The 27,618-nt window shown below is 45.3% G+C and overlaps 2 protein-coding genes across 2 annotated transcripts; one reads left to right on the top strand and one right to left on the bottom strand.

The window, feature by feature from the left end:
• Positions 1-888: 888 nt before the first annotated feature.
• LOC120902802 (polyadenylate-binding protein, cytoplasmic and nuclear-like) lies at positions 889-8,047 on the bottom strand. Its single transcript, XM_040311807.1, has 5 exons — positions 7,745-8,047; positions 6,061-6,342; positions 4,773-5,507; positions 3,957-4,694; positions 889-3,860 (listed from the first exon to the last, which is right to left on the bottom strand). The coding sequence occupies exons 1-5, from the start codon at positions 7,773-7,775 to the stop codon at positions 3,355-3,357; spliced, it is 2,292 nt and encodes a 763-aa protein (XP_040167741.1). The 5' UTR covers positions 7,776-8,047; the 3' UTR covers positions 889-3,354.
• Positions 8,048-8,547: 500 nt separating this feature from the next.
• On the top strand, positions 8,548-16,537 carry LOC120894980. Its single transcript, XM_040297910.1, has 5 exons — positions 8,548-8,757; positions 8,861-8,914; positions 9,399-10,865; positions 11,040-11,414; positions 12,673-16,537. The coding sequence occupies exons 1-5, from the start codon at positions 8,709-8,711 to the stop codon at positions 14,340-14,342; spliced, it is 3,615 nt and encodes a 1,204-aa protein (XP_040153844.1). The 5' UTR covers positions 8,548-8,708; the 3' UTR covers positions 14,343-16,537.
• The last annotated feature ends 11,081 nt before the right edge of the window (positions 16,538-27,618 follow it).

The raw sequence follows: 27,618 nt of genomic DNA on the forward strand, positions 1-27,618 counted from the left end.
CTACAATTCTGGAATGGTACGAGCGTATACGGACAAATCTGTTCAAATCTTGACGAATCCAGTTGAGTTTTTGTTAGCAGGTTACATAATTATATAGGTTTTGAAACTATTGGCGCCTTTGTCACCTCTAAATTCAGTTGAGTTCATACGACTCCTGACGTTTTCGGCGTTATTAAATGTGACCGGACCCGCTCAGGAATATTTGGAATAATCCTGACTGGTCAAGTTTTTTGTAAGCATATTTATTAAATTAAAAGGCATAGCCTTTACACATGTGATATTATATGTACCGCTGGTGTGAAAATTTCTTTCGAATAATAAAACAAACTACATATACTTATTAACGTGATTATCTGAAAGAGCAGAAATTTATTAGCGTTATTTTATGGTGCGTAAATGCCTGCAATGAAAAAGAGTACAATTAATGTTTGCATTTATTTATAATATTTAATGGAGCTGATGTAATAGTAAGTAATAGCAACAGTGTTTATTGCTTATTATTGAAAAGGGCAATTGATGAATTCACATGAATTTGATCAACGAAGATCAGTGGATCAGTTAAAAATTTACTTCGGCTCAAGAAGAGCCTCTGCTTACTTACGCAAAATCTTCAAAACGGTGTTAACTATTCATCTTTTGAGCGATATGGGCTCCGTTTTTTGGGATATAAAAAGCACCAACCATTGGTACAATTGTTTAGCATCAATTGCCATGTCATCCTTCGGGACACGGGACACAAAAATGAAAAACATTCATAAATGAAATCTTCCAACCAACCTACTACTATTTATCCCAATGACGAAACCCATTCATGGTAATACATACAATTTACAATTGCATCGTCAAATTAAAAAAATAAGTCACAACAATCAATTAATGACCGCCAGGTTGGGGGGTTAAGGTTTTACAATTTTTTCTTTATTATTTTAGTACTTTTTGCTTCTTTTTTTGTTCTGTATTTCGAAAAATACGTTTTCCACTTTATGCTGCGCGCGTCACATTGCCTACAGAGTTTGAAGCGCCACTGGGATCGTATCTGTCTTTGTTAATACACGATCGTTCCAAGTTTGCACAGCTGAATGCAGTAATGCTCACACTAAATAGTAGATTATAATTATACAATACGGTTGTAAGAGTTGAGAAAAAGTGAATAGAAGTAGTTTTGTTTTTTTGTTTTTGTTTTTTTTTTCATCAAATTCTCCCCATCTATGGAAGAATATTGCGAGAAATGTTATGCAGAAACATCGAGCTCGGCACACGCACACACTCTTCGAGCATCCTTAGCAGAGTGGAGCCGTCTGCTGAAATTAATGTAGTAGGAGCGGCAATATGAAGCCACTGGGCGTAACGAACAGTTTTCCACGGGTGTTTGTGTCAGAGACACCGCCAATCTTGGGGACATTTAAAAAAAAGATACAATTATTCATTGCTTGTTTCTCGGTTTCCTAATCAGGACAAAATTAACCTGCATGTCACTACTGGTCACACTGAACTAACTCTATTGCATATCTTTCTTGTATTACACTGGAATGAGCATGCCTCAGTGCAACTTTTGTTGCTGAGCTACGCTACACACCATACCACTCCTTGCCTCTGTGCCTGTTTGCACACTACTACTGGGAACCAAAAACATTGCTGCAGGTGTTGGGTTTTGCTGTCTAAATCTGACTACACACGACTAGCGATAGTGTCGGATACGGTATATTTAAAAATTACTTGCACAATACTTAGTTCATCCAACGAGTTTTTGTTTTCAGTGAACGAGGATGCATTTCAAAATAGTGAGTAAGTTTTATGCAAGAATCGTTTCATGCGCTTCGGTACGCAGAACAAAACACACTCTACAGACAAGGATGAACAATGTCGCCCTTTTAAATCGCTTGCTCGCTTGCTACGTCATGATGTAGTGCTCACTACCTATTAATGTTCCGAGAAGGCGGCTATCGTGCACACACGTTTTAGAAATACCAAAACTCAATTTCCGCTCACTTCCATACAACCACCAAAGGACATCGTCCTAGGATGGGCAGTAGTAGCGCGGCCACTTCCTACTAAGTTTCCGTTATTTAATTTCCACAAATGGTGGCGTCTGTTACATATCATGCTAGGTTTATCATATTTATGCAATTATAGGCAGGCTAATCGTTTTTTACTGTTCTTGAATGAATGTATTTCCGTTTGTATGAAAAAATAATCATGTTTGCTCCAGTGGCTCCGCCAAGCCCCAGGAGGCGCGCAATTATTAAACACACACACATATCTATTCACTTGATTATATATGTGCCCTCGTTTTGTGGCAATGCACGATATTTGAATAGAACCAGTTTACTGACACGATCAGTTTTACAGTACATTTGAAGACGAAACGAACGAAAAGAAAAATAAAAGCAGTGTGTAGCATACACGCGCACAAGAAAAATTTATTTGCTCGCTCTATCTTATGTTTCTTTTGTTTAAAAAAAACGGCTATGGAACAACACCATATGCCCATTGGGAGCCTGTTCCCTGAAGATAATTTAATCCAATCTGTCGGATTGCGTACGGAAAACTACAATGAACAGGTCTGGCTGGAAGCGCTCCACTTCACAAAACGTCCGAGACATGTTTAAAATACACGAAAATTAGTTTATGTTTACACAATTTCCATCGCATGTGGATGGGTAATTAAATAAAAATAATTGCATCAAAACTGCCTCTTTCGCTACACATGTACGAAAATATATCCTTCGCGAAAAATATAGTAAGGAGAAACAAATTACTTAAAATGTGTGTCCGAGAATCAAACATACGCGAAATAAGTGGTTCTTTTCTCTTCTCCAATAGTGTCATTTTTGTAGTTTCAAAAATACCACGATTTGTGTGGTAAAACTTTTTTCTACGCAGCTACCTGCCAAACGTGGATCGATATATGGTTACGCTCAAACGATCTATGCTACACATACACGCACATACACACACACGTACATACAATCGCAGTAGGCGATGAAATGTATGATCATCGCCTTCGTCTGAAAAAACAATATGATTGCGCAGAGTGTCCATCCATGCTACTACCGAAAGATGAAATGTCGTCATACATTTGGTGGTGGAAGATAAAAAAAAACAGAGCCTGACGCATTTGGCCAACATATGAGACCCCAAGTGGCGCAGTTCAGCAGCTCCTTATCCTACCGAATTGGGGTAGTGATGTAGCAGCAATAGTCGGCTGGTGTCTCCTCTTAAGTCAATATGGGATAATAGATTGGGGTAGTAGGGTGAGTATGTGTGTGTATGTGTTTGTTTGTGTGAGTGTGAGTGGATCGACGTTCACTGCTACCACTACCTGCTATAGTTTGCTGGATGTGTGTGGATGGCTTAGAAGCGTCGGTTCTGGTTTCCACCGCCCTGGCGATTGTTCTGTCCCATTCGGTTCGTTTGCTGGGAGCCACCGTTGAAGCGCTTGCCGCCGAAGCCGCCACCCATATTGACGCGCCCATAGCCACCGCTGCCCATGGCGCCGCCGCCTCCGCCCACATTCTGGCCGAAGTTGCGATTAACGCCGCCACCGCCCATGTTGTTTCGGTTGCCGCCGCCCATGTTACCGCTGGCGTTGTTCGAGCTACCGCCAAAGTTGCCATTGTTGGAGTTGTTGAAGCTGTTGCGCTGATTACCACCGCCGAAGCCATTGGTAAGGTTTAGGTTGGGTAGTGGCGGATCGCCACTGTTGAACGGGTTGCTGTTTCCGCTGATAGCGAGACCCTCGCCGAGATTTTTGCCGGAGATGAAGGCCAACCGGAGCAAATCCTGAATGACCTGCGGATTGCTGAAGTCACCACCATTGTTCGGGTTGAACTGGTTGCGCGGTCCCTGCATGCCGAAGTCTGGCGAGGGGAAAGCAAGAAATAGAAGATAAGTATTAACAAAAATAAAAAATTAACGAGCCAACAAACACACGCACGCACGCATCGGATACTTACTGGCTGGGCCGCTGAATCGGCTGCGCTTCAACGGTGGCGGACCGCTGGAACGATCCGACGAAACGTTCTCCAGTACGGCCGGGTTTTTGTCAATGATTTCCTGCATAGCGAGTGAAATCTTTTCGTCGTTCTCTTTGAAGATCTTTTTGTTGATCTTGCCCGTCACTGCCTCGACGTTGCATCGCACCGGCCGTTGCTTCTCGTCCAGCTTCAGCACCTTCTCGGCGATTTCCTTATCGCGGAACTCAATGTACGCCGTGGTGCGGTCCTTCTTCACCACACACTCGATGAAGCCGAACTTGCGGAACTTCTCGAACAGCTTCTCCTCGGTCACGGCCAGATTTAGCCGCACCACCTTGATCGACTTTTCCACGTCGAAGTAGGTGTCCTTGCGGCCCGGGAACACGTGCAAACACTTGCTCTGGAAGTGTTTGCCGTTGAATGCTTTGATCGCTTCGTTGGCCTGCTCGCGGCGTGCGAAGTAGATGAGCGCGGCCATCACCATGGACGTTTGGCTCTGCTTGTACGACGGAATGTTCGGCGAGAAGATAAACTTAATGTGTCCACCATAGCTGGAGAAATACTGTTTGATTTCGCGCTTGTCCGCCTTGTACGGCAGGTTGGCGACGTAGATCGGCCATAGCTTGGCCAGTGGCTGCGGTGGCGGACGTTGCTTCTGCTCCTCGCCTTCCTCGCTGGAGGCACCCTTCTTCATTGCCGGTAGCTTAATGTCCAGAACTGTCCCGAGAGAGAATAAAAATCATTAGCAACAGGAGAATCACACACCAGACGACCACGCGGATGCGATCCACTTACCCAACGGACCATCGTAACGCTTGACAACGATGGTCTTGTCCTCCGTGGTAGTCTCTTCCCCTTCCTTCTTTGTTACCGGCAGGGTGGTGCACTCGAGTGCACGGTCAACCGAGCTGGCCTCCTTGAAGCACACCATACCGTGCTCGTCGCCGAACTTACGCCGGTTAACGAAGTCAATCTCGCCGTACTGCTCAAAGTGTGCGTACAGCATCTCCTCCGTGATCGTTTTGTCCAAATTTTCCACGTACACGCTTGTCTTGAAGTTCGGTATCATGGTGGCAATAACGTGATGCGCGTGGACCCGCTTGCCCTCGAAGAGCTGCTGGTTCAACTTCTCGGCCGCGGCCTTCGCCTCGTCGGCCGTCTCGTAGAAAACTTGCGCGGCCGGCCCAAAGTTGCCGGTCGTGACGCGCACCTCGGTCACGGTGCCGGAGCTTTCGACGGCCTTTTTCAGCTCGTCTTGGGAGCTGATCCAGGACTCGGGAATGTTGTACATCTGGACACGGTTCAAATTGCGGAAGAACAGCTTGGCAGCGCGCAGCACGTCAATGTGCTGGTTCTGATCGTGCCCGTTACAATCGTACACGTTTATGCCCGCCTCCACGATCTTCTTCATCGCTTCCTCCTTGTCCTCCGGACTGGTGCAAGTCACGTAGGCAAGCGGATGGAACAAAACCACCGACTGGACCTTGGCCAGATCTTTAAACTTCTCATACACGTCCTCCTCCGTTACATCTACCAAAGCACATACATGTGCACACATACACATACACACACACGAACCATTGTCAATGTGTTTTGTTGTTCATCATCAAGAACACACCATCATCGTCATCGTCACCGTCAAACGCAACGCAAGGCACGAAAAGGCACGAGGCAAATCATCAACCAGGATGGAATTAGAGAGAGAAGAAAAAGAAAAAAATAGTAACCAAAAATAAGGCGACAAATCCCGTTCTCGTTCATTTTGCATATTTTGTGTGCGTGTGTCTGTTTTTGCTTCATGTGTGTTTGTACAGCCTGCGCCATACGCACAGCGTGCCCGGGGCGCCATCAGGCTGACAGACCCGGTGGCCCCGGTGGATAATGCACGGATGCGCGCGCGTGAGCTCGGCGGCAGGAGTGACACGCCACACAACACAAAATTCAACAACCAACAACAACAAACAACAACTACTATGTACCGCCAAAATTGGCGGCACTGTTATTTCGAGTGATTTTTACATCCAAAACAAAGCAACGGATTTTATTTAGAGAGATGAAAAAAAGGGTGTTGGATAAAACTTACTCTCATTGTCAACAACATGCACGAAGACATCCTTCTTCATGTGACAAATGACGATGAACTCAAGGTGCATACGCAGCCGACGTCCGCGGAAGACAGAATTTTCTTTCTCCTTGAGAGCCTTCGTTGCCGTCTCCTTATCTTTGAAGAGCAACAATGCCAAGGTGTACTGTTTGTAGTGGAAAATTTCCACACTTTCAACCGGATGGTCCGTAAAAAGCTCCCGCAGTTCCTCCTCGGTGATGTCGGCTGGCAGATTGCCAACATTCAATTTCTTTTTGTTGTCTGAAAACAGAGCGCACAAACGGAGAGAAAGAAGAGAGAGTTCCATACAGAAAATGCATCTTTTGGCGGTGTGGGGGAGAGCACGGAAGGACGGCAACAAAAAAAATAACACGCGGCTACACGGGCGCGCGTTCGTTCTAAAAACAAATACATGTGTATGTGGTTCCGAGAGGGATGGGCCGGCGCTCAAAGAATCTCGATATCCTAGGGAGTGGGATTTTGCGAATTCATATCTTCCCATCGGCACAGTACCTCTGGAACCGGCCAAAAGGGAGTGAGATAAGGCACCACACACGCGCGCGCGCCACCACTTTTTCTACTCTAAGTTCCAGACCCAGATTGCTCTGGGAATGTGCGATGCTGGTTTTGGTGGCAGAATTACACACACCACACTGCTACTTCTGCTATCCCGAATTGCCAACGCAGAGGGGACGCGCTCTCGCGCTTTCTGTTACTTTGTAGCGGGCCATTTTGACCCCCAATTTCGCTCCACATATTACGACTAAGCCTTCTTTGATGGCAATTTCGCGGTGTAAACAGTCGAAGAACCTTTTGCAGCCCGGACGTACTCTGAAATGAACAATTTTAGTTTGCAAATTCTCATACAGTAAAGAATGGGGAGTATGTGTGGAAGGGCGTTCGATGAATCAGGGTGATGAATGAGGAGTTAACCGGAAGCATCTCAGACGACGGTTCCCGGTAAATAGCCGCCATTGCGAGTACAACAGCGGCACAAGCATCGGTTTTTTGTTAATGGCGTTTTTCTTCTTCCCTTCACGTATTCTCTCACGGTTCCCACTCATTCACGCACACACTCTCACATACAATTTCATCCGTACACATCGCGCCGGGTGAGAGGGTAAGAAGGGATATATGCGCGCGTTTCGGTGCGTGTGTGCCAGTGAGATGAAGTGAGAAACAGCATTCTCATTTTTTTCACTGTTACCGCCGCCATTGTTCGCCATTGGATCGACATGAACCGAAATCGGTAAACCTTGACCGGGAGATGATGCTAATACCGGTGGGGATGATGTATCTATGCTACCGAGTGATGGGGGAGCAGCGAAGGTGCGTGTACAGGAGAGGTTCGCGGATTGGGGAGCATTGAATAACATATTCGGATAAAGGCACACACAAATAGACCTGGCCGCGGACGGCCGGACAGATGAACGATTTGTCTTCACCACTAGAAAGCGTCGCCATTTTAAGCTAGTCGCGGCGTCCCTCTTCTTCTATGCCTCCGGGGAGAGGGCATGTGAGGTTGGAAAATGTAAAAAGTTGGCCAAACTTTTACAACCACTTCATCTTGGTCTCGAATACCGGGTTGGTGGTAGGGTATTGCCGTCGCACCCCTTGGTAAAGCAGCAGCATTCGTTGCACACACCAATTCACGCTTACTCACCAGCCTTCATTCTGGATGGGTTATCAGCCATTTTTCACTTTGGATCAAAATCGGTTCGGCGAACAAATGCAGCAAATATCGATTCGTTTCGATGGACGAACGGTTTCGCGCACTGGTATTTCACTGTCACAAAGCACAGGGGCTTCACTTAAAACACAAAATCTTTTATCAAACTGGGCGAACGTCGGAAAACGGTCTCTGCGTACGCTACGTGTGCGGAGTCAGCAGTCCCGGCTTGGCTCTCTGGTGCTGCGATGGAGAAAAAAACTCTGATCTGCGCCTTGCTCTTTCAGCGGTCGCCCATTTTATTTGCCGTGCTTGAGGCACCGTACCGGGTACTGCTGCATTCGATCGCTGTAAACGTCACAGTAGAAAACGGAGAAGGCGGCAAAAGCGTTGGAAAGAGCGAGACCAAGGCATCGAGAACAACCATGTACCTGACTAGATGGGTGCAATCCGTGCGAGGAATTTCGAATTCATGTTTCAGGTGAGATCAGATGCGCGCTGTACGTTCCGCCATGTTTTTTTTTTGATAAATACAATTTTTGCTACACCGGTTTACATAAAACACTTCTAATTTGTTGCAAAAACCTTAAATTTCAGTAAAAATCTATTGCGATGAGTTTATTCATTTTTGTTTGCTAAATTTCTTAGGAATTTCTTGACTAATTTTCATTTTGTACATTGTGTGCAAAAGAGAGCGAAAACGCAACCCAATCATGTCAAATGTGAAATCTGTCATAAAATATAACCATGAGCCTACCCGGTCGAATAAAACATTTAGCCTAGAAAATTTTGCTCTGAAAGTCGCCATTTTATTCATTCGTCATTGTTCATCCACTTGTTCTGGATTAACTGGCTGCTCGTGTGGTTTGTGAAAAAGAAAATTCTAGGAAACCCGGAAATAAGTGGTTTTAAATTTGTGACTACCAGTTTGCTGTAAGTTTTAAATTCGTGAACAATAATGACTGACGCCGAGAAGACCGCACCAGAAACCACCGCCGAAACAAAGGGTAAGTGAATTTCACATCTTGTACGGTCGTAATAACGGGAAGGGCTCTGTAGAGGATGATTAAATTAATGACGTCGTTTGTTCATTTTGTGCTGCATTTGCAGAAACGACCAAAGCGGAAAACGATGGAACTGAAGGCGATGTGCAAAAGGACAACGGTGAGTAAAAATGTTGCTTTTTGGTTACGGTCAGAGCGGGGACCATGTTACAAGCGAAAATGTAGCAATGGCGGCCGCTTGGCCTTGTGTGCTTGGTGTAGCGCTAGCGCTACGCACCGCTAGGGATGTCGGCTTGAATTCAAGATGGCGGACGTACTGACGCCACTTGCTAGCGGTGGGAATTTGTGCGAAAAGAACGGCGAAATGTCTCGTTTCTTCGATAATCGCTATTATTATTTTTTAAGTAAACGCTCTTAATTGATCCATTTATGATTTTTTTCTGTGCATAAGATAATTTATGATGTACAGTATAATCGATTAATTTAATAGGTCATGGACCTTTGCTCCCCCCACCCTTCTATGGACGCCATTAGCGGTAGTTCTTGGTAGCAAGGGTTGGTGATCAAGCTTTGAACCTATTTCTACATGCAGCAACTGAAATTCGAATGTTTCGTTTTTTTTCCCTCGCATTTATTGTTTCTAGAACACCAACGTACGATCAATGTTGGTAACTTGCCGAAAGATATTACGGAGCAGCAGCTGCGTGATCACTTCGCGGGGCATGAGGTAGAGCGCGTTGAGATTTATCACTATCTCCGCAACACGCTTGCCCTGCTGGTGTTCAAGGAGAAAGCGGCCGCTCAGAAGGCTTGTGAGGAGAAGGATGGTTCGATGCTGAATGATCGTCGGCTTCGCATCCATATCGAATACATTACCATCCGGTACACCAAGAAGGACGTGATTGTGGCCGTCTTGGACGATGATATGACCGAGGAGAAGCTGTACGATCGCGTCAAGGAGCACTGCGAGGTAACGCAGGTGTTCATTTTCCATCCGCTCGGCTACGTGCACCTTGGCAAGGATGTCGATAAGGCAGCGGTGCTGGAAAAGCTGAACGCCGGCGGGCTGAAGGCGTACGACGTGAATGGGCGCGATCAGAACCAGCACGTCGACCTGTGGCGTGCGGCCAAGCTGTTCTTCCGCAACCGCAACCGGGTGCAGCTGCTGAACATACCCCAGAAGTGGGTAGAAAATACGGAAGAGCTGAAGAAGGCTTGCTCCGAGGCGGGCACCATTACCGAGGCCATCGCTAATAACGTCAGCCAGGGATCGTCCAACTATTACGCGCGCATTTTCTTCGAAACGGAGGAGCAGGCGGCGAAGGCAGCCGAACTGCTGAACGGCAAAGTGTTCGAAGGCAAGCGCATCCACGCACTGCATCTGTCATCCGCGCTGCTGCCAAACTACAAAACGTCCGTTTATGTGGCGCCGCTGGAGCGCACTGTCACCGAGGAGGAAGTGTACGAGCATTTCAAGCAGTTCGGTGATATCGATTTCGTCAACCGGCGCAACTGTGGAGAAAATGCCATCGTTTGCTACAAGACGTCGGAGGCGGCAGAGAAAGCGCTTGCCTGCACCACCTTCCCGGCACCGACCGAAGCCAACAAGGAGGCCACCAAGACGGTCACCGTCTTGCGGTACGATGGGCCGCTGGTGCTGCGTGCCACAAGCGTGAAGCGTAAGGCAGCTAGCGGCACCGCCAAGGGTGCGACCGGTGAAGGCAAGACGCGTGAGTCTCGCCCGGCAGGTGGTTCGGATCGCGAAAAGTCGCACAAGGACATCCTGCAGAAGCTGCAGGCGTTCTACCCGGTGTACGTGTCGAACATTCCGTTCAGCTGCCCGGCGCACGTCATCCGTGAATTCTTCTCCGGGGCCGGTGGTGAGGTGAAGTTTATCTTCTCGCCCCAGCACTACCATCCGTACCGGCTGAGCTCCCCGCAACCGGTCAAGACGGCGATGGTGTACTACACGCGCCGCAGCGACATGCTGAACGCGATCAAGCAGCTGGATAAGAAGATGCTGAACAATCAGCACCTGCACGTGCTGCCCGGACGCGGAGACTGCAACTTCAGCCAGCAGAAAACGGTAAAGCTGTCCAAGATCACTGAATGTAAGTACCGAAAGAAGCTTTCCCACAATTTTGCCATTGACAAGGAGGCGCAAGCGCGGTAGAATAGAGCGCGGGATCTGTTCCGGTGACCGGTGCTGCTAGCCGCGTGTGCAGTAAGTAACACTTTTATTAAAACAAATCCGTATTTCTTTTCTTTCTCCCTTCCACATACAGCCCTGTCGGAGGACGCCATTTTCCGCAAGATGCGTCCGCTAGGTAAAGTTGTACGTTTGACCAAAAAGAATCGCTCACTGGCATTTGTCGAATTTGCCGACGCTGCCGATGTTGAGAAGGTCTTGAAAATGAAGCCGGACGAGCTGGCGATCAATTGTGTCTATTCGAAGATCACGAAGGACGTCAGCCGCCGGCTGTACAACGAGTCCGATCCTCGCATTCTGGGTACGATCGTGCGCTTGCTGCGCCGCAACCCGAAGATGCTGAACAAGACCACCGGGGCCGGTCCACTTATGGGCGGCAATACTGCCGTTGGCGGTGGTCCCGGTGGATTCGGTGGTGGCAAACGCCCTCGCATGAATGGTCCGCCTGGTGGTAAGCTTTTTTTTCTTATCGATCTACTAGTTTGTTTTACTCTTCATCGCCTATATTTTCCTGTCCACTTTCATAATGTAGAGATGCATTTCTGTTTATTAAATTCTACTCTCAGTGCCTTCGCACGTCATAATAAGTCTATTTCTCGTTATAAATTTGCATACTTTTTATTGCTATTTTTTGCATAGCAATTATTATTAACATCTCTATGATGTTTTGTGTCCATTATGGAACCGCGAGAGAACGCTTAATTTTCATAAAATGGTGAGAGTTGAGTGTAGCTCAAGATGGCTATGTCCCAAAAAAGCAACTAATATTGCTGTGTTACAGGGTCATGTCTTTTCCATTGCTGTATCAATTGAAACCATCGTTACATGTAGCTCGGTTGTATAGCAGCAGCTCAACTGAAAATAGAAACGCCCTCGCTTTTAATGAAAAAGAGTTTTGATAACAAAAGATCACGAATCAGCCAAAATAATTGTTGTAACAGGTCTTGTTTCCAACATTGTCAAGCATCCATCCCTGTCCCAATCATTGATCGTGTTGATCCCAGCACGAATTCCTGGGTGAGATCTTCTGTCATTGATATCTGTTTGCAAATTCTTACCCTGATTCATGTTCTGCTCCTGTAGTTCCAGTGTCCCATGAATGCGCATGAATTTCTTTTTACCATGCTTGTAATTGGATATACTACTAGTATCGTTCTCTCGCAATGTATGCACAAGACAGCAATAGTACTACTAATCTTTTAGACATTTTTCAATGAACTAGTACATTTCCTTTAGTAATCTATTAGACACACGATTGCTACAATTGATCCATTCGACGACGTATTTAAAAAAAACCCTTTATCTGCGTGTGAGAGGTGATACGTGCATCTTAGTTTGGCTAAGTTGAAGACGCAACCAGTTTCGAATCGCGGAGGCCATGCGCTTTTACGCATTAAGATTCGAGTATTGGCTCTTCACTTTTACTTACGAACACTAGAGCGCGCGTAGGATGCGATAAAGGACCTGATGATGCAAGCAAGCGTGATGCGCTGCGCAGTGTTAGTGGTCGATTGGATGATTGTAGTGCGAACACATTTCACGCTCAATACTTTTTTTTGTTGGCATTTATAATGCGACGAAGGGCTGGAGTGTGGTGGCATACGGCTTGTGTCGGTCCGCCCTCTCGTCGCCGGAATGCATTCAGGGTGAATATTTCTCATTATTCCCATTTCTCTCTCTCTTCCCAACATTTACCACTTCTCTTCCAGGTTTCGGCAATGTGCCTCCCTTCAATCCGAATGCCGGAGGCAATAACCTTAATAACAACCAAGCCATCCAGGACCTGCTGCGCCTGGCGTTCATGTCTGGCAAGAACGTTGGCGAAAGTTTGGCCGCCGGCGGTGGCAATGTTGGTGGCAATCAGGGCCCCAACCGCGGTGGCGGCGGCGGCGGTTCTTTCAATAATGCCGATCCTCCAATTTCTAACCAGGGCGGCGGCAACAATGCCTTCGGTGGTGGTGACGGTGGCTTCGGCGCCGGCGGCGGCGGCGGTGGTGGCGGCCGCAATATGAACAATCGTAATCAGAACATGAACTTCCGCGGTGGTAACCGCAACAATCAGAACAACAACGTCGGTGGCAATCGAGGCCTCGGCAACAACAGCAACAACAATGCTGGTGGTAACAATAATTTCGGCAACCAGAACCAGAGCGGTGGTGGTAGTGGGCCACGTGGCAGCGGCGGTGCGCTCGGTGGTGGTGGTGGCAACAACAACAGCGGTGGTGGTATGATGAACAACCGCAACATGAATAACATGAACAACCGCAACAATAGCAACAATATGAATATGAACAACAAGCGCACCGGGGGCAACAACAATCTGCCGCAGCAGAATGCCGCCCTCCCGGCTGGCGGCGTTGCTGCCGCCGTCGGTGGAGGCAATATGAACAAGGGCGGTGGCATGCGGGGCAACAACAATCAGGGCATGGGTGGAGGTGGCAGTGGAATGGGCAGCGGTGGGGGTGGTAACATGAACATGAACCGTTCGAACAATAGTATGGGCGGCGGCAGCGGTATGGGTGGGGGTAACAACCGCAACAATCGCAACAACTTCAACGACACCAGCTCGTTTGGCGGTGTCGGCGGTGGCAATAGTAACTCGTTCGGCGGTGGTAACAACAACTTCTCGAACGACAACTTTGGCGGTGGTCGTAACAACGACAACAGCTATTCGAACGACAACTTTGGCGGTGGACGTAACGATAGTTACTCCAGCGATAGTAACTTTGGCGGTAATAGCGGCGGCGGCGGCGGAGGCCGTAACAATTTTGGTGGCAATCGCAACAACGATAGCTACGGTAGCAACCGCAACGATAACTTCGGCGGTAGTGGTGGCGGTAGCTCCAACTTTGGAGGCGGCAACGCGTTCGGCAACAACAGTCGCTTTAGCAACGACAATGATGGCCCGTTCAGTGGCAACAGCGGCGGCAATGCCGTTGGCGGTAACAATTCCTTCGGTGCGAATAACCGCGGCAACAATTCGTCCAACAGCCGCTTCAGTGATGATAACATTGGCGGCGGCGGTTACGGCGGTGGTGGCAACACCAGCAACCGCGGGGGCAATTTTAACGACAGCGGCAACAACTTTGGTGGCAACAACCGCGGCAGCGGTGGCAACCAGAAGCCCCAGGGTCTGTTCAACCTCGGTGGAGGTGGTGGCTCCGGAGGTGGAAACCTCGGCGGAAGCGGCAACATGTCGTACAATAACAATTTCGGCGGAGGCAACTCGAACAATTCGGGTGGCAACAATTTCCGCAACAACGACAACAACAAGGGAGGCTGGAACAGCAACAACAGTGGGCTGGGTGGTGGCCGATCAAACAACAACCAGGACAATATCGGTCGCCTGGCGGGTAGTCTGTTCAGTCGCCGCTTTTAAGCTAAATAACGTGTGTCGCGCTTTTTGTTGATGCGAAAAGGCGTTTTTGAAATAATAGTTGGTGGTGTTGGTAGCTTGTCCCGCTACGAGCCACGAAGAGGGTGAGCGCAGTGTGTTTTCGAACACACATACATATACGTGCGTGCGTAAGTACCGATATATGATCTTGACCCAGCACATGCATCTGCTGCTATTTTCTCTTAAGAATCCTTGACAAACAAAAATAGTTCAAAGTTGAGAGATGTTCCGCAAAATTACCACCCTTCACCAATAAAGCCCTAACCAACGTGCTACACCCCACCAACGATAAGAAACTGCCAACATTCAGGGTGAATGTTGTTGCCCAGTAGAGTAGGGTTTAAGTTAAGAGATGTCGACATATTTGATACGATCGTGAGATATCCATGGTGTATCAATTTTTCAGATAGATTGAATTACTTTCTCCCCCCCCCCCCCGTGTATTATGTTCATGCGCCCGCTTAGTTCATAATTCTAACGCCGATGTAACTAGCTTGTTTTACCAGTTTAATTGTGAACAGAATTTATTTATTTGTAACTCGACAGTTCGCAGTTTGGCACCTCCTTTAGGAGCACTCTTCCATTTATTGTTTTGTTTAGCATTGACGGAAGAGGAAAATCCTTCCCTCTTGTACTGTCGGACATGCAAATTTTTAACTAAACTCATTTTATGTAAGGTATATATCGTAGGCAGTGCACAGATACTTAGGATTAATTGGATACATGATTAAGGCAAACCGCACGCGCGAAGGAGACTACCAAGCTAAACTAGGATTACATGTTTCACCTTAACATTACATTCTTTAGAAATGTATTTGAAATGAAATGCGCTTCACAAGTAGTAAATCGAGCTAGGAATGATGCAAATACATGATAACAAAGAAGTCGATTCGTGATTGGTTTTGTGGCACTAGTGTACGAGAGACAGAGAAAGAGCTTGATGTGCTGTGCTGTGCGATGTGGTGGCTGGCGTTACGCTCCACCATTATTTAACACTTTATTCTACAACTTCTGATTCGTCGTCGCAAAAGTGTATCACCTTTGTAGTATGACAGGCGACGAAACGGTTTTACACCGACTCAAACCTTTAGTGATCTTTTTAACACTGTTTTGTAGTGATGCTTGAAAAATAGACTCATATTTTCTTTGCCTTTCCTGCTGATTGGTTGGTTGAATAGTTCCAAAGCACAGAGGATCGCTGATAACTACAATCTAAAACGAAATTCATAACAGTTTGAATGAGTCAACCGCAAATAAAGAAGTGTATCATTTACGAGGCAACTGCATGATCAGCTGCAGCTGCTGCATGAATTCAATGCACGCACATTGCCCCCGATCCGTACAGCAAACGATGGTAAATAATAGCTGTTCTCTTGCGAACTTAGCACGTTTTTTTTTGTAAATAATAGTTCGGCACTCAAACTTAGCATCGGGTTTGAATAAACCACAACGTGTGTAAAAAATTCACCTGATAATGGTTTTTATTAAAACACATTATCAATTTTCTTGAACATGTTTAACAAGCACCACATCCACACAAGATCGTACTGCAATTAGCCCAAAAGCTTCAATCACAGCTTGGTCGATCGTACTAAGTGTAGAAATATGCATTGTGTATTATTCCAGAATAATTGGAATAAGTTATAACGGGGCACATATTTAGAGTCTCTCAGTTCAAAGCACTTAGTAGAAGAGAGACCGACCAATAACCTCTGTTGCTAGCGGGCGGTCCCAGCCAAATACATTCGCTCTTGAATTGTGTGTATTGTGCATCATATTTGGCAAGAAAGTTAGGTGGTTTGCGCATGTCATAACAGAATCGATTTATAAATAGTGAAAAACATGTACAACAACAAGATCAGTCAGTGTCAGTCAGTCCATCTCGAGTGTACACCACGTGTATGTTGACTATCGGCTGGTGTGTATCGGCACACGTGTTCTTTTTCCCTGAGACAGTACCGACATCGTTGCCAATTGATAGGCGCGCGCATAAGTGTGGAACGGTAAATATGATTGTGTCGTGGAATGATTGAAAAGCATGATGGTATTTATAATTAAAATAATATGCTCAAACCCGACGCAACTACTTCGTGCGGCGTTTCTGCTAAAAGAAGAAGAGGAGAGAACACACGGATGCTAATTCCTAGCAGAAAAGCAAACCCCGTAAGCTAATACAATGAAGTAAAAAAAAACAACAAAACATTCAACTAAATAAAATTGGGAAAACCAATACTTATAAATACTTGGTTTGACAAGTTGTCTGATTTTATATTTCCATAGACAAGAAAGCATACCTATAGAGCCTAACTAGCTTGTGGGAACAGTTTAATATTTATCCTTCCCTTTTTACAGTAAAACACGGTAGCATTGTACACCAACGGCACGAAGTGTACCTGATGTATGCCACAAAATTGTATCAAATGGTAGCAAAAGAGTGAAGACTCAATAATACAAACAATGATGGACCACTTGTCGATCGTTACGGGTAGTTTGGCTTACCGTCCGTCTGTTTTGAAAAGACTTGGCTTCCCGATTGCCCTGCCGCACAGGAATTCCGCCGGATGTCCGCATTCAGCAATATTACACCATATAGAAGGATGGAAAGGAAATAAACAACCAGCAGCCACCAGTTACTGCTGCAGCTATCTTCACCACTGAAACCCAATGCGTGTATGCGCTTGCAACGCGTCAACGGAACTTCAATCTCCTCATATTCCCGCAATAGGGAGCGAAAAGCGTTCACTACTCATTGTCCAAAGCTCTAATGTGTACACTACTTTGCCTTAGTCATGTGGCGCACTTCCATTGTATGGTATTATGGCATTTCTGTCTTCACCAACAGCTTTTGTTCAGATGAGAAAAGAAAACACGTTGCTGTGGTGCTGGTGGATGATGTGAACGGTATACAGCTGATTGCATTTAATTGCGATGCACACCTCATACACAAAAATACATAATAATAATAATAATGTTTGGTGTGTCTTAACACACAATTCTCGATCAATCAGCTTCGAGACGCGCGCAGTTATATTAAAATTTTTAGAGCGAATTGGATTTACCTTTGAGTCGTCCTCGATCTGCCAAAGGAGCAGTAAAGCAAACACACCTTGCTGGTAGCGCTTGACGCGCGTGTAGCAACTTATGTAAGTAAAACTTAATTATGCTTCTGCCACCATTTTTGGCCGCCTTGGACGCATCGAGCGTTGTTTCACATTAGCTTTTTAGCTAGGATATTCAATCACCACCACCAACCCAAAATAGGGAGGGCTCTGATCTTCCAACAGACACACACCTCTCACGATCGCCTCGTCTAACGTTGCCCTCGAGTGCATCGTGTTCGTGAGCGAACTATCCGAAAGCATCCTGCTGATGTGTGTATCATCCAGGACGAAGGAATAATAATGTAAGATCTCGATTTAAAAAAAAAACCCAAATGATCATTGCTCCCCATCCGTCTTCCCGTTTAAAAAGATGTTATTATTCTTATAACTCTTATTATAACCCGTCTTATTCTAGCAGTTAGTCTTTGTTTCTGTTACCAAACTAGTGTTAAACACAAGTGAGCTCTGAAACATAGTAATTTAAATATTCTATGGGTACGACTCAACATTCCTAGTAATGTAACGGATTGATGGCTCTACAAAACATCGTATTCCTTTCACTGCCCAATAGGGGAGCAATTAAGCCCCGAGACAAGTGCCGCCGTTGTTGTACTTGGCGCAACACGAATTGCATTCCAGGACCGTAAAGTTACCTCTCGCTTATAGGACGTGGAAGAGGGAAGGGTGAGTCCTTCGAGCAAATCTCGACAAACCCGTTTCCAAAAAGATGGATCGCACTATCGGCCATTTTATCACGCATACATACAGACACAGTAACATTTCGTAGTCTGTGCTGTGTGCATCCCTGTTTTTAGTGCGTACACCCACGACTCTCATCATGTTCCTTGCTCTCTGTTTTTTTTAATTGTCTTACTACATTATTATGCTTGCAAATATCTTCCCAATCACTTACACCTACTGCTGAACAGTGTACTACTAATTATACTTTGATCTATCTTTTAGTGTCCAAGAAGCCTGTGGGGTGTATTTTACTGATAATCGACGATTTGTACTTAAACTAAACTAATTAACCTTTAACAAGCTTATCGTTCGTCCGCGGAGTGATCATCATCATCATCTGGATACATCGTCTGCGACACGATCTATGGTGGTAAATATGAAAAGGGAGGCGTCTTGTAAGTTGGTTACTGGTACAATGATTATATTGTTATTGCTATTATTTCATATTTTAAATGTAAATTTCGCTATGCTCAATCATAAACGAAAGATTCCAAAACGGTGTTTCGAATGAGTAATGCTCAGCCGTCCCCGTAAATGAGCAAATGTGTAAATGACGTGTGACCGATGGTAGGAGATATGTTATTTACAATTACCTCAAATAATAGCCAAAGTGTGCGTGTGTATGCTTCCAACATGATTGCGGAAATGCTGTTATAATACTCTGCTACTAACGGAAAACTGGTGTGTGCTGTAGTGTGTGAAATATTGGATACAAACAAAGGCAAACGCCCGAGGCCCATTTGGTTGTGTCACCGCCCCAAACAGATCGGCCGGGAATGTTGAATAAAACAGAATCAAACTGATGTGTGCGCCTCTTAGTTCCGATGAAATGGGTGGCGTTGTGTGCTCTATCACTGGACTTGCAAAGCGGCGGGGATCATTTTGTGGTTCTTCACAAAGGTTTTGGATGCACACGATGGCGTCGATGTTCGAATATAGAATGTGTGAAGAAGGGTTACAATTCTATTGGAACATGGAAGCATATCCATGTGTCAACAAAACACCGTTTCTGCTTTCCACACGCGCACACAACCTCGCGTTTCGGAAGAACGAAGGGGGCCCCACATCGTTTGTTGAAAATCAAAATTTACTGACTTGTGTATTTGTTTACCTCATTTTTCGATATATTCTCTTCTCCCTCAACAACAACCACAACACGCTCTCGCCTCGCTCTGGTTGGTCGTACTTGATGTCCGAATCTGTGTCTCTTTTCCACCTCCCGTTGCGGCTGATGATGGTTCCGGTTGGGGTTTTGCTTGTATCGGTTTGGTCCACGTTCTTCGTTTCGCACTCAACATCTCATCGCATCCCCCCTGGTCTTGGTTTTGGTACGTTCCGTGCATTGGCCCTTCGGAAGACACGTTCGACGACGAGCGTTACTATCAGTCGATAACGCCCACGCCGGCCCTGCCCGTACCGGCAACGATACAGGCGGTGGCACCGGCCACCGCCGTCACGACCGTGATCACCAGCGACAACTCCTTCCAGTCGGAGTACATCCCGGTGCCGCGGGGCGACGAGCGGTACGAGTTCGCGGCGAGTATGATGCCGCGCGACACACGCATGTACGAACCGGGCGGACTTGTGTCCGCGTCCGGACCGATGGGTGATGCGACTGGTGCCGCCGGTGGTGGCGCTGGTGGCGGTGGCAGCCTCTCGAACGCTGGCCCACCGCCTCCCGTCGTTCCGCTGTCGTACCGGGGAGACGAACGGCACTACTATCCGGTGGTCAGTACCATCACCAGCTCCTATCTGCTCGACAACCGGCAGTACGAGCAGTCGCTCAACTCACCCTCGATGATGCACGAGCGGCTGTACCAGCCGACGACGCACACCATTACCAGCGGCATGCTGTACAACGAGCGGTCCCACTACGAGACGGCCAGCATTGCGGCCGTGGGCGGGGCGGGCCCACCACCGCCGCCCCATCTGGCCAGCCTCTCGAACAACAGCGACTGCCACGCGGTCGACATCATGATGCGCTCGGACGCGTCGGTCGCGGCAGCGGCTGCGGCAGCAGCGGCCGCCGGTATCGAGCACGCGGAAGCGTCCTGGCGGGCGGAGATGATGGAGCGCCAGGACGAGATCGATCGCCAGTACTTGGTGCTGTTGCCGCGCGAGGACAAGATCGAGCCCCAGGACGACCTCTGAATGGTGGGGACCGGCGGTCGGTCGCTAGCAGCTACCGGCGGCTCACAGACGTTCTAAAGCGTGATCCTCCTCCACCTCTCTTCCTGTGATACTATTGTGGTGCTTTTAGGGCAGTCAGTTGAGTCATGGTCAGTTGAGTAACAAGGAAGAGAGAGTACGAGGAGACACCACCTCCAATCTGCAGACATTCGTGTGTGCTCTTACACATCGCGAACCACCACCACGGGTGACGCCACAGAAATTGCCTTATATCCTGTAAATGAATGCAGTGCAGAACTGGACAGAGGAGAAGACTGCCTTTGTGTGGAAGGAAGTGGAGAAACCACGTTTCAAATGCCCGACAAATGGTCAATTTTTGTAGCGCGCAATACCAGTTGATGCACCCGATGGCGAAGGAGAGGACAAAGACAGCGAAAGGCCGCCGCAAAGAAGGGTCGTAGCAGAAGAAGAAAAAGGAGGAAGAGGAGGATTAATACGGAAAGGTTTCTTCCTCCTTTCGCCGCCGCCGCCGCCAATATGTTAAAAGACGTTTTTGTAGTAATCCAATGTTCAAGCAATTTATAGACTAAAAAGAAAAAGAAAGGCGCATTATTATTAACTGACATTATATACATAGAGGAAATGTGCAGTAGCGTGGTGTGTGTGCGTGTTTGTGGTGGTACAACTGTGTGTGTGGAAGAACGCGCAAACACAAAAACAAGTTTCTTAAGCAACAAACATGGCTTTAAAGACAGCAATGAGGAAGAGAGAAAGAGAAGGTTGGCAAAAAGCAACCCCTTGCTTTGGTGGCGCTGATGAGGGCCCGAGGAAGGAGAGAGAGAGAGAGAGGACCTAGAAACGCAGAGAACAAACGCAGTGAGAGTTGGTTGAAGCAACTCAACAACTACGACGAGTACCCATTATTCTAAAACAGTAATGATAAGACACTGGGGCTGAGCAATAACTAACTAACGGAGTAAGAAACATAGAAACAACTATATAGAAGTAATAAGCAATATATATATATATATACAGGGCAACAAAAAAAAAAACCCGATTTGTACGTTGATTGTTTTGGACGTTTTCTTTAGTTCGTTTTTTATAAGATAAGATTTCATTAGGACAATAATTACGAAGCGAAAGTAGTAGACAAATAGATTGTAGAGTATAGTAATACACCTAGCCGGCGCAGCGTGTAGCTGCTAAAAGCCCACATTAATTAACATAGGGGAGGGACACAGATACTACAACTATGTTACCACGTTGCGAAGGCGAAGGCCAAAGTCCGATAGGAAACTTAACTAACTACTAAAACCTTAGCGTGTTCCTTTTCTAACGTTACTCTCGTACACGTACGAAAACTGGTACGACACTATAAAACGATTCAAAGAGGACATTATTAACAACGATGAGCGAGCACTATTAGTAATATAAAATACACACATACACACACTCACTTGTTACCACATTACTATAGGAGGGGGCAAGCTAGGATTTGGTAAACCGAAGGCAACGACGATAATATAATAAAATGCGAAGCCGGGCGGGCGGGACAGTACCGTGGTAGGTAATATTATGAAGAGAAGGGCAAAGGCGCAAAATCAAGTATATTAAGAATTTATATTGAACAACAATAACTGGCCTTAAACATATTAAACTATATTTACAACAAAAGGAAAACAAACAAACAAACAAACAAACAAACAACGAGGACAAAACTACTAATGCTCTAACTATTTATAGCAGCAGCAAAAACTCTGTGGTGCGATCGTTTTGTGGGTTCGTTCTGCCTCTAACGATGAATGCCCGGTTGCGGAAGGATGGAACGGATTGCCTGGTGGGGTGGAACTCTTTTGCCCAACTCTCCTACTCTATTTAGGTGCGCCTAATATCTTTCCCGGCTAACAACTAATCATTCAACGAGAAACGATCTCGATTATTATACATCGTGATCGTGATCGTGATCGTGGCATACGAGGATTTGTACATAAGATTCACGCCTGTATGAATTTCTAACCCAACCCCCCTCCCCTCCTCCGTACCCATTTATCACACCATTTTTTGTAGAAGTGTTACATGAAAACAGTTCTTTATATACGGAAGTTAAAAACAAACGTTTCAAATTGAACACAACACACGAAGTGCAGTAGTAGAAAGCCTAACAACACCGCTCCAACTGATATAGCCACGAGCACGTTTCACACTTACTTATCGTCTTAATACTACTACTACTACTATCTCAATCGTTATCTGTATTTGATACTAATATCTCTTTCTCTGCTACTATCACCACTACTATCACTACTACTGCTATTATTACTATTACTACTATTGCAAACTAACTACTACACTACCACCACACTGCTATATCTTTCCCTCCCCTATCCTCTTATTATTACACTAAAAAGCGCTGCTTACTAGGTTGTTAATAATGATCATGAATCATGAGGCTAAGTACTATGTTAGCGAGCCCTCAGTACTTCAATCGACTAAAGGTGAGATACAGAGAGAGAGAGCGAACGACTTTACTTGTCAGCCAAAATCAAAATTAATAATTGCATGCTTTTTTTCTAACATACATATTTATACAAAAAAAAAAAAAGAAATGTGAGAAGGGTCGGTTTTTGCTACGCGAGTTCTTCAAACAGTGGTTGAGTTAACAAAATAGAATTGTTAAAAAGTGATCACGTGCCAATAGAAGAGAGGAAAGCGAGCGAGAAAACAAATCATAAGTAGATTGTGATGATTGCTTATTAATTAGTAGGAACCCGGTACGGGGTAAAACCAATGGTGCGCAATTATATAATAATAATATATAAACAACAGTAAACAGAACTGAGCAAATTGTTAACGTCACAAAAAGGAGCTAAATTTAATGAGAGCGAGAGAGAGAGAGAGAATGAGATGCGTATAAGGCCTTACCGATAAAACTATATATCGGCTAAAAACGGGAAAAATGTACTGTGTTACTAAACGTGTTAAACATTGGTTATTAAAGCGAAACTGAGCAAAATGGACAGGAGCATTGGAAGAAAGCACAAATATTATCACCTGAATTTGTTTCAACTTTTGGTCTAAGAACATGAAAAATTACTACAACAAATCGTATGCAAATGTTTTACTTCAACACCAAATTGGCTTTAAATTGGCAACACCAAACGTATTGTAAATCGAACCCGAAAATCTAATTTCCCACGTGTTCACTGACCTTAGGTTACCTTCAACTAACACCAGCTTTATTAATCAGCTAATAGTACCCGCATTAGTCGGTGCAGCCGGATCGCACAATGTGACACTCATTGTGACGTCATTGAAAAAGTGAACAAATTTTGCACACAGCAGGCGGGCGTCGCCATCACCACTGCGCCTAGCAGTTGGGAAGAAGTGTCGTCGAGGTAGTAACAACCAGGCAGCAACTAACTTTAGTGCACCTACTCTTCTTGCACTGTACATGCGCGTGGTGAGACTTGTGTTTGTGCGTGTGTGTAAGTGTGTGTGCATAGGTTGCATTAGCGTTTAAAATCAAAATTCCTCCCCTCTCTAACCTTAATGAATGAGTTATCGAAACCAAGTAGTGATATTTAGAAGATTCTATATACTTACATATATAAACACAAACGAAAGTCTCTTTATATATAAACCGAATTCAATGATAGGGATATCCTCTTATGATAGACACCATTACTCTATTTGAAATGAAGCGAGTGAAGACAACGAAGAGAGCGATACTACTAAAAGTGGGATGAAAGGCAAGTTTAAAAAAAAGTGTATTACAAACCTACCAACTAGGATTGAAAACAGACAGAAACGAGATAAAAAAAACACACGCCTTCCAATTATTCTATAAGCAAGCTGACACGTTAGGTTTTTTTTTTTATATAGACTATAGATTAATACTGGATCAGTAGAAGTTTTTTGAAGTAGCGTTGTCTTCGGGAAAGTGTTTGGAGTATGATTAGTATGATGGATAAAGGTATTAAGAACGTGCTCTTACACATTAGGACATACACGCACGTACACACATCGGTTGGGGAAGCATTTCTTCTTCTATACCTAGCCAGATGTGATATCGTTGTCATCGTCACCATGGTGACAACGACGCGAACATTAAGCGTAGGGATGAGAAGAAAGGGGCCCCTAAGCGATCATTCAACATATAAAAACAAAGTTGGCCATCGGGTTTCCCAGAAGCAATAGCCTCTCTATAAAGCGGATCGATATTTCAACACAAAGAAAAGGCAACGGCGTGGGGTGAGTAAACAGAATGAAAACATTAAAAAAAGGTTTAAAATCAAATGCTATTAGGGTTTTCTTCACAAGTAGCTGCGGGTTGATATTTACCATTTAAAAAGAAAACTGATACGCTAAACTACAAAGAAATGGTCCTCAAATCAGGCGACAACCATGCCAAAATGAAACAAAGATACGTATTTTCTGCTGGGTACAGCTGTCCCTGGGTATTGAAATAATAACAGCATACCTCTGCAGACAGCAGCAAGGGGAGTGCCAGGATTGTATGGTAAACGGGCGGAACCAGGTACACAAGAACCTAAAATTGGACTGCAATAAGATCATCAATAGACCGAATACAATGAAAACCGAAACTGGTGTTTGTGTGTGCCTAATACCCTATATTACTAATCGTGCGTCGTACAGCTAGGACGGCGGGGCAGGTTTAATGGAGGTAGTAAAGGTAGATAGAACAGACAAACCCACATGGTCGCGCCCAGTGTGCAACGAAAAGAAGGCAAACCGGTAAACCCCAACCCATATAAGGTAGAATCTGCTAAGAGTGTGATAAAACTGATGAAAATACAGTGAAAATGTCCTTCAGCAACCATCATACCCCTCTCCCCTAGAGGCGCTGTGGTACACGGGAAGGTGGTGGAGGTATTCATAGTGGAAGGAAGGATATGATATAGTCAATTAACAGTGAGAAGACAGAAGAAGGTAGAAGGGAATTTCGCCCGAAGCAAAGAAGCCCAGTTTATATAAGAAGGTACAGGCGGTCGACAGAGTGGAGAGACAGAGTTTATGCGCTTAAAAGTTAGAAGCGACTCTAGCGAGCGTACTATTACTACTACTACTATATTACTACATCACTTACAATCCCCCCCTCCCTCAATCGGGTGCAAAGTATACACTTTTTCAAGGATAGCAATTGTGCCAAACACCACATTAAAATAAGAGCAGTTTGATCGAGGATATTAGAGCATTAGAGACATGCCCGTGAGTTTGTTACCAGCAGCTAGCAGCAAGAATAGCGTAATACTCCTCCCGTACGGCTCCCAAAAGAGGAGAAAACAATTAATTGGATACACAGAGACGACTTGGATAGAAGAAGAAGGAGAGGGAAGGTTAGCGAATATTATACACGCACGATCGCGCTCTGCTTGTTGATCGCGACGACGGCATACTGTTGAAGGCTACACATTGAATCAGCATTTCCCACAGTCATTTCCTTGCTCCCATTGCACTGCGCTCTGCTCCATCCCTGCGGAGTAGCGCTTAAAGCAATCTCTTCAAGAATTAGTTCATTTTCCACGTGCGCGAGCAGCGCTTATATGTTAGCATGCGCTTAGGTGTCCGTTTGCTTTTCGTGCACACATCATCATGTACAGGATGATCGTGATGGGTGATGGGATTTCGATTGCTTTCCATCCATCGATCGTGTGAACTCACGATCCGTTTTGTACGCGTTTCTTTTTCGTAATCGCTCTCTATCTATCTTAGAAAATGAGAAAGCAAGCAGAGAAAACAGTAAACAGCCAGGGGTGTAACAGTAAAAAAAGGTGGACAACAGGGGATCGCTATAAAATTACCATTCAAGCCGGAACAACGCGGAAGAAAACACGTAACTATAAAAAGTGCCTTTTGAATGTATTGTTATTAGAACTTTTTATCACCACCGATCGTGTTCCTCTTTCGAACGATCGGTGGTTCTCAAATTTTGTGTCGTTGTCGTCGTCGTCGTCGTTGTCGTCCTTTTTTCAATTGCATCGTTGATGCTAGGTGTGTCGTCGTGCCATTTAAAAAAAAGGGATTATTTCGTTACTAGGTTTAGGCGCTGTGATTTGTGTGTTTATCGGTGCACCCGCGTGCGTCCCAAGAGGATTTTTGTTTCTCTGTGTGTGAGTGTGTGTATGTGTTGTGTTGTGCTATACACCGACCTAACCCTTTCCCTTTGAACCTTTCATTATGTGGTTCGCTGTATATTGTTGCTGAATTGTTTGAGAACGCTTCTAGATAATTTATTAACCGCGCTCCTCCTACGCACGTGTTCTCGTACCATTCTCCGTCTGTGGTCACCTTTTCAGACAGCACGGGAGGGAAACAAGCTTGTTAATTAATTTTACTTACATGCCCAGTCCTTTAGTTAGTTGAATGGAAGTAGACACTAAGCTAAGCTCGAAGCAGCATTCGTAGGTACTTAGTATACAAAAGCCGGCCAGCTAAGCGAGCATGGGCGCGCAGACACGCCAAACCGGGAACTTACTAATGGGGGAAATCCCCTCAAAAATGCGCCCTGAAAATGTTAATTGAACAAAGAAGAACAAAAAAACAAGGCAAGACGAAACAAACTGAGAAAAATGAGTGCATAACATTTGATACACAACAACTACACTTTCTAACATTAGTTTACTCTCTTCATCTTCCCTCTACTATACTATTGTTGCTCTGTAGGTCTCTCTAAATGAGATTTTCTATGCGTTCGAACGGTTGTTTCAATTAGGAGAACGAAAACCTTCCCTTCCCCAGGTTTATAAGTCGTCAGGCAGCGCAATGTGAAATGTGTTAGGAGAGGAGAGAGGGGTACGTTTGCAATGCAAAAACACTACCATCGAAATTTATACTCTATCTCTTTCTTCACCATCTTTCTTCATATGTTACTTTCTTATAAAGTGCGTTAGCGTACACATTTGCTAAGCTGCTCCTCCCCCCCTTTCTCACAGGCAAAATCACACTACTCTGCGTGATTACGTGCATAGACAATTCTGACCCAGTAGTGAAAACCGAAATATTCATACACCCCCTCCTTTCGTCATGATAAGCTGCATAGAACGCAAAAGGGTCACAAAAGACTTGTACACACAAAACGAACACTATTACTACTATTATTGCGCTTAAAGACACACGAAAATCATGATATGTACCGTCAAACTCTCTATCTATTGTATGATTTTCTTATGCTAATGCTTCACATAAATACATTTCAAAGAAAAACCGTGTGTGTGTGTCTTTTCTGATTTGTTTTCAAATGAATCAGTTTGAAAGAAACACATATT

This window comes from Anopheles arabiensis, chromosome 2 (assembly GCF_016920715.1).
Source record: "Anopheles arabiensis isolate DONGOLA chromosome 2, AaraD3, whole genome shotgun sequence".
Lineage (NCBI taxonomy): Eukaryota > Metazoa > Arthropoda > Insecta > Diptera > Culicidae > Anopheles > Anopheles arabiensis.

What these genes read in the sequence shown, in the direction of transcription:
- LOC120902802 (XM_040311807.1), bottom strand. Translation starts at nt 7,775, where the DNA reads ATGGCTGATAACCCATCCAGAATGAAGGCTG. An exon ending in GCGTTACGATGGTCCGTTGG is followed by an intron (nt 4,695 to 4,772) that starts GTAAGTGGATCG and finishes CTCTCGGGACAG; the next exon opens with TTCTGGACATTAAGCTACCG. An exon ending in CCGATTCAGCGGCCCAGCCA is followed by an intron (nt 3,861 to 3,956) that starts GTAAGTATCCGA and finishes TCCCCTCGCCAG; the next exon opens with ACTTCGGCATGCAGGGACCG.
- LOC120894980 (XM_040297910.1), top strand. Translation starts at nt 8,709, where the DNA reads ATGACTGACGCCGAGAAGACCGCACCAGAAACCACCGCCGAAACAAAG. An exon ending in GCTGTCCAAGATCACTGAAT is followed by an intron (nt 10,866 to 11,039) that starts GTAAGTACCGAA and finishes TTCCACATACAG; the next exon opens with CCCTGTCGGAGGACGCCATT. An exon ending in CATGAATGGTCCGCCTGGTG is followed by an intron (nt 11,415 to 12,672) that starts GTAAGCTTTTTT and finishes CTTCTCTTCCAG; the next exon opens with GTTTCGGCAATGTGCCTCCC.